Raw genomic sequence first — 12,104 nt, forward strand, 5'->3', positions numbered from 1 at the left:
TTAAGATATAAATCAATTAGTTAGCTCTGGCTATACGCAAATTTGCTACTGGACGGAGGAAGATGCAGTGAAACAGCCAAAAATTTCTTTTTTCTATAGGATATCAAGCATACTGTAGCTGATCCATTTGTTTCGCAATCGAGGAAAATTCTCATAATCGAGAGTACGTTTTACACAAATCATCGTTCCGCCGTGAGCTGTAGAAATTGTCGAAGTTTTTCTATTGGAGCAAAAACACTGATGAAAAAAAGAGATCTGCTTCTGAGAAATTATGGTGAAGCCACCTTTCGGAGACGCAGATGAAGTCAAGATAATGAATGGTTAAAGAATTGGCAAAAATTGTTTCTTTTCTAAATTGATCAAACTACGTACATTAAAAAAAATAAAACTGATTTCGCCTGTGCGAGTTGTCAGTCAATCGTCAATTTTGTACAGCTGTCTTATTTGGATACAGAATACCGTTTCTTATTTGCAAATTTGACGGATTTCCTCCGGATTCAATAAGTTCTCGTCGCTTTTTAAGTAGCTGCTGCTCCTTCGCTTGTTCTTCTTTGTTTAGAGATTTAGATATAAAAACCTTGTGGTCGTCATTAAAATTAGCGCTCGTACAGATTAAGCATCGATGCACGAGCTAAAAGTTTGTCTGCCACATATCGACTGCGGAACTTTGCTAAAATTTTACGTGTTTCTCATTTTCTCAGGAAAGTTATGAACTCTGGCACGCTGCGGAAGTCAAGAAAACTACATGACTCAACGAAGGCTGCTCATCCTGATGTGGTTGTTTTTTCTTATAAACAGTTCTCAGAAGGAGAATTGTTCTGCGATTGTGTCGGATCAGAAATACGTGAACGTTATTTTAAAAGTGACGTCTGGGACCATGAGCTTTTCAGTGCATGCTCCAATTCTGCAATAACAGAAACATGACGACGTTGATTTAGTAAGTTAGGGACCCTAGTTCCAACTCTCGAACAAGTGTGCAAAATAAGTGTATAGCCCCGACCTTTCAATAAATGCGAGCACATGTTCTTAACAAATTGTCACAATCTAGACGTACGCCTTGTCAAAACTTTTTCACGAATTATTACAGATCTTTTGGGGATCGTTTTCGTTAACCCCTGACTCCTCACAGTATTTTTGCCTCCTCCAGTTCTAGAGCGTGCGCCATAATAGTAAATCTTTATTTGCCTTGTCTTTAAAATTATATACGATGCAGTGATGTCTCATAGTAGGGGATCACTACTCATTCATCGGATAGTCCTGCGCGGCTTAAGAGCAAACCCGCTTTTTATATTCAAAAAAGAGGAACTCCACCAGTTGTCCTTAAAGCTGTACCGCAAAACAGGGTTTGTTCAACTTTGGAATGAGGAACAAGCTGAATATGCTCATTCAGTGAACGCGTTGCAAACGGAGAAATTTAAGGCGGGGTTCAATGCATCATCAAGTCGGTGTTATTAGTTTATACGTTATGTACAACTATTGCGACATTTTAAATCAAAGTATGTCTTTATATACCGCGTACTGTTAATCAAAGCTGTGAGTTTTGTTGAAGTCGGAATTTTGATATTCTTCATTTTGTAATTTTGGCAGTCTCCGAGCAAGTAAATTTCTTTGCTATGCAAATACATTAAGCAAACCTCTTCGACTTACTAGCTAGATATGCTTTGAGTGAAAGGATTTATTCTGATGGTTGCTTGTCTTAGTCATGTTACTTTGTAATTAATAACGAAGTATTGGCGTTACAAAATCAAATCGTTCTTAGTTATAATTATACAAAAATGGGTAATATTTTGTTTTCATTTACAGTGATTTTTGCTTCTTAGAGAAGTTTTTGTTACTTAACCAATTGTAACAATTCTTGCTAGTCATTAATATCAAATTTCTAAAATTTATTCTCTATTTACAAATCAGCCGGTACCGCTCGTTTTGACTACCGAAAAATTGAAGTCTAAACTGTGCGGCGTTAAATAGTTTTCGATAGAATTGAAGTCATGGTTTCAGTATCAGAAATGAATAGGTTGCACCGGGAATCTGTTATTTCTGGATCGGGAAGCTCCGGAATAACAGACGTTTCGAGTGGAACAACTATGTTCACGCCACAACCCGATTCATCATTTAGAATGGCTATATATGAGCCTCCCGAACTAATGATTAATCTGTGTTCGAATGAGTTCGAGGAGAGACCTGACGAAGAGCTTCACACCCGTCGAATTAGACAAGAGGACTCAAATGTACGTTCAATTGTTCAAATAGTTGCGAAGCGTTTAAGACTGATAGTTTTTTTCTTTCACAATTCCAAGGGAAGTAATTTATTTTCGAGTTCGTAGAACTTAAAAATTAGTATAACAAGTTATGTCGATGCAAAATAATATCTATATTTTCTGCTCAACAGTTCGAACTTATCTGTCTGAACGTCTTCATTGCAACTGCATGTTTTCAAGAAAACAATTCTTTTATTTTTATCTCCAAATTCAGATCTACCTTCGACAGACGAAGTAGGTATTTTGTGGTTGTACATGAAAGGAACAATTTGCCTGTTTGAGTTGAAATCAACCTCTTGTGAACCTAATTTCAGAAAAAGCTCAAATTTGATCCTTTGTACCGTTGCGTTATAAATCGTAGAAAATCATAGTTACCGAGTTTCTGGAAAATTTGGAAGAAATTCGAGGACTGTCGCGGCTGGTTTTCTACCATCGTTTAATTGCTCTCCAACGAAGTTTGTAGCAATCATATAACCTTCAAGAAAAATAATTGCTAGTTTTGAGTGGTAGCGTAAAGGAGAGAACAAGATGATATCGAAATTTGATTAGTTCTGTCAAATTTTGCTTTTAAAATTTTACTGAAAACGTGAAAAATGTTTGCCCATTTTTACTGCAAAACACTTGTATTTAATCTGTTGATTTGATGCTTCTGTTTTTTCTGTCATCCAGGTTTCACAATTGAAATAATAATGAAGGCCACAAATATATTTATTTTTATAGAAATGAGATGAATTTGTTGTTCAATTCTCTTCATTCTGCTACAAATGTACATAATTTGTATGAGACACTACTGTTGTAGTAAACTACATCATATTTGAAAGAAACTTTTATCCCAGCTTTGATTTCCTTAACTCAACCAATAAACGAAAGTTGAAATTATTGATTGCTTCTACTATTCTCAAGGGACATTCGAAGTGAGTTAATTTTTCTGTGTCAGTGTTTTTTGCCATTTTGATCAACATTGATTTCGTTCTGAATCTATCTTGTAATTACAAATATTTGGTCTAATTTTTCTATCAAAACAGAATTTGCATCGTAGACTGCACCATGAAGTAAAAAGCAGAGTCGTCTAGCTGGTAATATAAGTTTGTTTGAAAAGTTGTAATCTGTTTGCTGTTTTTTAATAGCCGCGAAGCGATAGCTGAGTCTATTATCGGCCTTCTCTTGGTTTTTACAATTCAAAGAATTTGAATTGTATTGGAGCGCTGTCTTTTTTTAAAGATCTGTTCACACATTTTCATGATTTTTGAATTCAAATTGGAGTTGTGATTTTTGTCACTCCGAAACAGGAAGTGGAGCGAAAAAGCGAGTGGTTTTGCGGCGTAAATTTTTTTCGCTCTAATTTTAAAGTAGAGTGAGAAAACGGTGTTGGAACAAAATTTCGCTTTCTCGCTAGTGGTGTTTTCACATGCGGCAATTTCACTTAAATTTTTACTGTTTTTTTTTATTTTTTGGATCGGATTTTTTTCTAAATGTTTTTTTCCAATCCATTCATAGTTCATTCTAGGCCTAGTTTTTTGTTTGAACCAAATTTCTATTTCTCGCTAATGGTTTTTTGCTCACATGCGGCATTTTGACATTGGTTTTTCATTTTTTTGTTTTTTTATCTAATTGTTTTTCAGTATGGTTTTTCCAATTCACTCATAGTCCGTTCTAGGTCTAGTTTTTTTAGTCAATGAAAATTTTTTGAATTGTACGTCAGCAGTTGTCCTGCTATGTTTATTTTTTAATTTCGTCGGCAAGATTTTTGTTACGACCATATTCCGTCACAATCACTTTAAATCGGTTTTTTTGTCCATTCGTTCATGCAATTTCAACTGAAATGCGCGCGTGATGTCATTTTCCACTCTTATTGGAACGAATTTTTGTCCATTCGCGTGATTGAATTTTTGGTCACACGTGACTCCCCTCACTCTCAAAAATGACTTCCTCACTTTGAAATTGACTTTTATTTACTTTAATTCAAAGAGATGAGGTCAAGTGAATGTGAGCCACTCTAAACGAAGGTTATCTGAGAGCAGCCAATAGAGGCAGCAATAACATACAGATTCGTAATCAAAATATAACATCTCAGCCTTCAATGAAAAGACTAATTTTTTTTTGGTCTGTATTTACTGTTTCTTTTTTGAGAAGGCAGATCTACAAAGCTATTGCGGCTATTTTCTGGCAATCTGCCAGCTATGTTTAATTTTTTGCAAAAACGTTTTACATGCAAAACAATTTTTAATCAAATTATGGCTACAATTTACTATTACTGCTGATATATTGATCAAAACTGAGGCCTATTTTCTTAAAAGGAAAACAGTCAGAAATAACTAATGTTTTGTTTCTCGGTTTTATTGAAAATCTATTAACAGTTAAGAAGCTATTTTTACCCACAGTAACGTATGTGTTTTTCACCTAAAGATAAGTATTTTTTAAAATAATTATTTTGCTCTGAGCAAGATTAAAAAGTATTACAAAAATGGATTGAAAATTTATGCGGGGATGCACATTACCGATCCTCGTTGTTTTTCAATTCCAGTTTGAAATGGGTGACATTGAGTCAAAGATGCTTTTTCAGTGTATTCATTGAAGTGCAAATACTGTCGAGCATTTGCTTCAGTGATAGGATTTGTTTTGCGTTTTCCTCTTAAACTGGTAAAAATGGAAGCAAACTGTTTCAGGCTACTCTCACTTCGACAGTTCAGCGTTTCTTTGATGACATGTAAGTAGTATCAATGCTTTGTTTCCTTCGATTGTTTGATTTTTTGCTAGTTTATTTTGTGCACCGACTGCTTTAACTTTCAGATCTATTAGCCAGTTAGCTGAGAGCAGATACCCGAATATAGCGGCGTCACCCCTCAGTGTTTACCTTTACCCTGAGAACTTCCAGTTGCAACAACAACTACTCACACATTTTACACAAGGGTTCTCGCCGTCCAAAGAGAAAGTGAAGAGAGAATTGCACGCAACGACCAACATCAGATTCAATAACAGATCAACTAATTTTGATATTCGGGTTAGATTAAAACAAACGAGTAAAAAAGAAAAAGAGCTGAGTGAACGCCTTTACTATTATTATTGAATGATCACCCCAAGTTTTTGACATTAACAAAACGCTATTTCCATTTTATTACAGGATGACTCTTTGTGTAGATTGGCAAGTCTTTCAGAATTGTTTTCCGCAAAATCAAAAGAATAGATCACTTATTAAACCTTAATAAATTTCCTCTACCTTGTATTGAATTAATTGATTTCAAAAACTGCAGTATTTGAAAAAAATGATTGTTGTGACTAATTTTTAATTGCTCTTGAACGAAGTTCATAGCAATTATTGTAAACGTGTGTCTTTTATGCAAAATTTTCGCTTGACAATTTTGACTATTGGGCGGACTTTTACGCCCTTGACCTTTCGCGTTTCGCGTGATCTAAAATCTCTCTCAATCACAATTTCATGCAGCTGAACTCAATTGGCGGCAATTTAATACTAAAAGTCAAATGAAAAGTGCGCCGAGACTGGTGCCATTTTTTACTTTAAATCTTAATAGTGGTATATGTTAACCTCTAATGTGGTTATTTGAAGCACACTATTGAACTTCTTAGTCCCATTTAGGCTCACCCTCGGGTCTTTTTTGGGGAAATTTGGCAAATTAAGAATTTGTTTCCTGTGTAATCTCAGCGGAACAGAATTAGGCGACTTCGGCCTGTTCTCTGCTGCCCTTTTTCTTATTATTCCCCACATTTCAGACTGTTCTTTTTATGAGCAGCATTGCTCTTTTTTGGTGACTATGGCTAATTTTTTGCGTCTGATACTTTCGCGTGGTACCATCATTGCAGCCAACATTGCTCTTGAACGAAGTTCATGGCAATTATTGTAAACGTGTGTCTTTTTTATGCAAAATTTTCGCTTGACAATTTTGACTATTCGACTGACTTTTACGCACTTGACCTGAAGCTATGGTTACGTAAGAGCTCATCCTCACAGAGAGATGAATAAAATACCTTCGCTCAGCTCAAATTTTTCAAACCTGTTCAGTTCTGTCTATTTAGAGAATTTAATTAGACGGTTCTTGGTACAAAAGAAAAATTGTACGAAGTGGGTGACATTGAGTCTCCCATTATTGAGACAAAACTATTTTATGTCAATTAATAACTTTTCTGCTCACCTGTTCAATTTTCCAGTTGTTTTAAAGATTTTTTTTCCAGAGCGCATGCAGATGTTAAATGTCGAAAACAATTTTGAAAAATCCTTAACTAAAATTCAGTAATCTCCAATTGAAATCAAATTTGAAGAACTAAGTACAATTTTGACTTTATTTTGACAATTTAATCGTATAGTCTAAAGATTTTAATAAAAATTAGCTCAAAGCATTTATCAATTGGTAGGTCAAAACTGGTCAAAATTAGTTAAAACTTTGTACCGCTAAACTTCTAATCGAACAATCTCTTTTTCACAAAACTCGATTAAGCTAAAGGAATTTTTCATAGACATTACGCAAAGGTTTTCCGCTGAGGGGACACCTGAAATATGAAGTGGTCAAGTGGGCCTAACCTTTGTCTTCAATAGAAAATGAGTAACAAGTTTCGCAAAGTGATTAATACGTTGTTTTTAATAACCGTCTTCTCAGCTGGCTATTATAGGGCTCCTTTTAAAATCCAAGAATTGGATTGTATTGGTGTAAGATGTTTTCACACACTTTTCCAGTGATAATTCTAAGCGGGATAAACAGGCAACACCCAGTGGGCATTAAGTTTCATTATAGGCCCATGGCTGGCTTTAGTGGTCCTTCAAGTGCGTAGAGTGGTGCAGCTGCTGAGGAGGCCTTAATTCAAGGTTAAAAAGTGAAAAACGTGGAAAATTGCACCTAGAAATGGATTTTTTGAGCCCATAATGGTACAATTTTTCACGTTTTTGCCAGTTTTTGAGTTTTTGCCTGATCAGTCTGAAATTTTCGTTTGTCAAATTTGATAAAAAGTCTTTTGCAAGTTATAATTACTTTTTATGGCCATTTTGTGTGCTACATATTTTGGTACTGCAAACGTAAACACGCAAAATGAGTTTTTGAATTTTTTGTGTTTTACAGCCTCAGGGGCCAATGAACCTCCTCTGTTGTTTGATACCAGGTTACTATATTGTTTGTAGGGGCAATGGAATGGTTTTCAACATTTTAATATAAAGAGTTTTTGCAATTTTTTGATAAAAATTGTATTTTTCAATCTTTCTGAAAATTGTTTCGATTTTGTCGAGCTTTATGGGGCAGTGAAACGTTTTTAGGGTTGAAATTGGGTTACGGGATAGTTTCTATAGACAATAAAATGGTTCTGAAGATATCACGAATTTTAGCAAACTTTCAATAAAATTTCCTAATAATTTTTGCCATTCTCTGAGTTTATCGATCTTAAGAGCAATTGAATCTTTTTTAGACTGGTTAGTGGAAAGATTGGAGAGACAAATGGTTTTTAACGTTAGTATTGCGAAAATTAGAATTTTTCAATCAAATTTTTGCAAAAGTATGTCATATTTCGCGAGTTTTGCTATCTTTAGTGGCCAATAAAACCTTTCAAGTGATGTGCTTGGGTTAATTTGTAAAATTAAATGGACCAAATTTGTAAAATTAAATGGACCTCCAGGGTAAAAAAGCGCTTGAGCAATGCTTTTTAAAATTAATTTGTTTTATGTTTCTCAGCTTCCTAAGTTTTTTTTAATCTTTTGGCTGGCATTGTTCTTTTGATCTGCTGGTTAGAAACAGTAATATTTTTCATTCTCTTCCTTAGATTATTTTTTAGGACATGTCCTGCTATGTTTTTTACTTTGTCAAACAAAAATTAGTTTAGCTTTTTTGCCTTAGTTCACAGCTTGTTCAACATTTGCATGAAATTTTTCTTTTACTTCTCTAGTATAGTGTCTTTCTTCGCTCATTCTGCTCAAAGTGCTTTTAAACATCAGTTGCCCAACAAATCAATCGAAAGTGAACAGAATCAGTATCGAAAAATGAAATAAAAGTAGAAATAGGATAAACCCATAAAGCCCAATTTTTGATGCAGGCTACTTGAACTTTGTCCTCAGTTAATACCTCTTATGCGTTTTGGCAATTCTAATAGTCTGTGCATCCTCTCATTAAGAAACAGAAGTATGAATAACTACGAAAAAATATATATTTTGCACTTAAAGATGTTTTTGTACATAATCAATTTTTCTCGTTGTTTTTCTGTCCCTTCAATCCCAATCGGTATTATGGGAATCAATGACGATTCTTTTCCGGCAATCTGCTTGGTATGTTTCAGGTATGTTATTCCTTATTTTTTCACTGTTAGTTTTGCCTGATTTTGGACCGGGCGCCATCGAGGGGGGGGGGGCTAAAAATGACTCAGAAATTTTGGAAAACAGTAAATGTTATACAGTTAAACTAATTTGCACGAGACAAATGTTAGTTTCACTTGACTACTGTATTGTCAAGTGGTTTTAAAGTGTGCCTTTTAGCCGTTTGAATGAGTGTTTGCGTAAATTCAACAAAATCTTCAGTTGAATATGTGGAGAGAAACGAGTTGTTTTCCAAAAGTTCCATATATGCATCCTCATCTATAGTTGAGTCGAAGCGAAGCTGCTTTTTATCTATAATTTTTTTGCATATATTACCATTCAAGATTTAATTACTCCGATTGATGCATTATCTTAATTTTATTTTAGTAATACTTTGCTCATGTATTTCAGACTGTGGGCGTTTGTCCAGCTTATTATTTGATGCTGAAGGAGGTTTGTTGCTTTTCCTTTTTCCAGTATCTTGACTGGTTTTCTCATTTAACTTTTTTTCAGGAAGTCCTAATATCAAGTTTGCAACAGTTTTTGGATCCGGTCAACAACAATGTGTTGGAATCTGATGTGAAATCTGCGACCGAGTTGGCCCTTCTTTGCATCAGATCTGGGCTAATGAATAAATACTTTGTCAGTCTGTTTCTGAAAGAACGCGTATACAACCAGCTCATGCAGTTTGTGGAGCAAATGCAGTTGTTGAAGTGAGTTAACAAGCAGGCTCGGTAGGTAATGTGCGTTTGGACTTAATGTTCTGACTCCGCTCATCCATATTCTTGGCCTAATTGCCTGCAAATAATTAGAGATAGAAAACTAGCAAAGCAAAACATAGTAATTGATTCTCAAGGATACTTACTGGATGCTCAAATGTAGACAGATGTGTAGGTTAATTTGGACACCTCTGATGTTGCTTTTTTCACTAGCATAAGAACAATTGAACTGGGCAAAATATTTTATTAAAGAATGAAATCAAGATTAAACAATTTTTGAAACAAAAAAAATTAAGCTCCTAATTTTGTCAAACAAAAAATTAGATTCTGAATTATAATTCTATCCAATTCAACCCACAAAAAAGAACTAACTAATGACCTGGATACCAACACTTTTACCGTAATGGCAGCCTTTGCTTCTCAACAAAGCAATTTGACCCTACATACACAAAAAGAAGAAAATCTGAAAGAAAATCGAAAACTGTCTACTCAAAATTATTGATAAAATGCAAAATGTGGCCTCAAAAAACATTCCGACAGTGCAAAAATAGAAAAAACGAAAACAACAAAAATGGACTGCTGAAAGACGCGTTTTTAAGTACTTTAACCAACAAAATGACGAAAAACCCAAAGATATTTGAATAAGAAACAAAGCAACATTCAATAACACAGAAAATTAATGTTCTCGTATTATTAAATATCTATGAAATGAAAACTTGAAATTGAATTGAAAAGGGCAACATTAAAGGACGATGTCGTTTTTTAGTCCGAGACAAGAACCAACAATTACTCAAAAACTCGAGTTTTCAATTTTTTAATAAGAGGAATTAAGTCAAAATCTGTTTGAGAAAAACTAGAAGCACTAAATAGATTCAATCATGTTTCTTCAGAAAGCAGGTCGACTAAATCACAGTCAGTTGTGATTTAAAAAGTGGGTACCCAAGTCGTTTTTAGTAAGTGAGGTAATTTCTGAATGCTCGAAAATGTTTTTACAAAAGTTAGCAATGGTGTGCATATAAAATAGAGTAGCAATATACCTCAGGTACTTAATTTCAATTAACCGAAAAAAGTGGCGCTTTGATTTCTTGACTGATGATGCTAAAATTGTAACATTTATTGAGGAAGACATCAAAATAATAAAATAGCTTTACATGCCTTTAGTAACATTCCAAGAACTTGATGGAAAAATAAATGCACTATCAACATCAGCTTTTGATTGTTAGCAAATTATCTGATTAATTGCTCTTGAACGAAGTTCATAGCGATTATTGTAAACGTGTGTGTCTTTTTTTATGCAAAATTTTTGCTTGACAATTTTGACTTTTCCAGTGACTTTTACGCCCTTGACTTTTTGCGTTTCGCTTGATCTAAAATTCTCTCTCGATCACAATTTCAAGCAGTTGAACTCAATTGGCGGCAATTTAATACTAAAAGTCAAATGAAAAGTGCGCCGAAACTAGTGCCATTTTTTACTTTTAATCTTAATAGTGGTATATGTTAACCTCTAATGTGGTTATTTGAAGCCCACTATTGAACTTCTTAGTCCCATTTAGGCTCCCCCCGATTGAAACAGGCTGCAATTGATTAGAGCTCCCACTAGTCGTTCGAGAGCAATTTTTCCGACGTTTAGTCGGTTATGTTTGCATACGTGAAAGCACGAAGCGGAAAAACTAACTCAAAACTTTTTTTTCAAAAATTATTGATTTTTTAAAACCAAAAATTCGTGGCGACGAAAATCCTGCCAGCTTTTTTGAAAAACAAAGCCACCAAAACGACAAGTAATAGAGAGTTGACGAAACTCATTATTTTTGAAAATAAATGGGGCCTAAATTCTAATTTAATAGAATTCGTAATCATACATCAAACCCACTAACCATTTCATAACATTTAATTTTAGAACGCAGATATTATTTTCTCAATTACTCTTAACGGCAAAATGACAAAACAGCAAGGTATATGAATAACAACAAAAGAATGGCAGTTTCAAAAATCCTTCAAAATGTTAATAAATAAATGATCTCTTTGTAAAAAAAAAATAAAGCTTTGTATAAATTGAAATCAGTAATTGTTTTTGAAGTGCCTCATCATAGTGCCGATGAGATCTGTTGAGACTGAAACCTGTCTTATTCAGCAGTCAACAGAAAACTAACCTTCACGGCAATTAAAAGTTAATAATTTCAAACAGACAATATCGAAGTCTTCAAAACCGTTAGATGAAAATCAAAATCACTAAAAATATTCAATTTTGTTATTGTATAGATTTCGGATAAATTAATAATTTTTCTACGATCGGAAATTTACTGAACAAAAAACAGTTGAGCATATAATCCTCTTAATGGATTGGGAACAAAACTATTGGAAGTCTGTTTTGAGAATTTTTTTTCCGCATTCTAATTTCAAGTTTGCAGCATTTAATGTTAAAAAAGCGCAGTCTGGATTAAATGTTAGTTTGATTTTTTTAAAGCAAACATGGGATTGTTTTTTATCAACATCGCGTGGTTTTAATGAAGATAAATATATTCTGAATTGGTGTTGTTTATTTCAAGCATTCCTATCTGGGGCTCGAAAGGTGAGTTGCATGCTCAAATAGTTTTCTTGGGTTTTGGTTTATGTCACTGCTTGTTGATTTTAAACTTCCCAACAATATCACACTATGGTATAAAGTGCACTGATAGAATTTAACGTGTATTGATTAGGACAGCGAGTGTCGTAGAATTGTGGTTTTGCAACAGCTTGCCGGTTTTTGAACAGTTTTTTTACTGTGATCAGCTAAAACGTGAAGCTATCATCTTTGCGATTTAGCCTTGAAAGGAGCTTAATTGTTTGAATAATAATAATAATAAT

General features: G+C 34.1%; 1 protein-coding gene across 1 annotated transcript in view; it reads left to right on the forward strand.

Annotated features, from left to right (window-relative positions):
* The first annotated feature begins 685 nt into the window (after nt 1-685).
* The window catches only part of LOC142339760 (uncharacterized), a 107,838-nt gene continuing 96,419 nt past the window's right edge, over nt 686-12,104 (forward strand). Inside the window, exons 1-5 of the mRNA XM_075390020.1 lie at nt 686-2,228; nt 4,925-4,965; nt 5,049-5,259; nt 8,953-8,994; nt 9,055-9,254. Coding sequence (XP_075246135.1) covers nt 1,989-2,228; nt 4,925-4,965; nt 5,049-5,259; nt 8,953-8,994; nt 9,055-9,254 — 734 coding nt within the window. The 5' untranslated portion in view covers nt 686-1,988. The remainder of the gene's footprint in view (nt 2,229-4,924; nt 4,966-5,048; nt 5,260-8,952; nt 8,995-9,054; nt 9,255-12,104) is intronic.

Source organism: Convolutriloba macropyga, chromosome 1 (assembly GCF_964194025.1).
Source record: "Convolutriloba macropyga chromosome 1, txConMacr16.3, whole genome shotgun sequence".
NCBI lineage: Eukaryota > Metazoa > Xenacoelomorpha > Acoela > Convolutidae > Convolutriloba > Convolutriloba macropyga.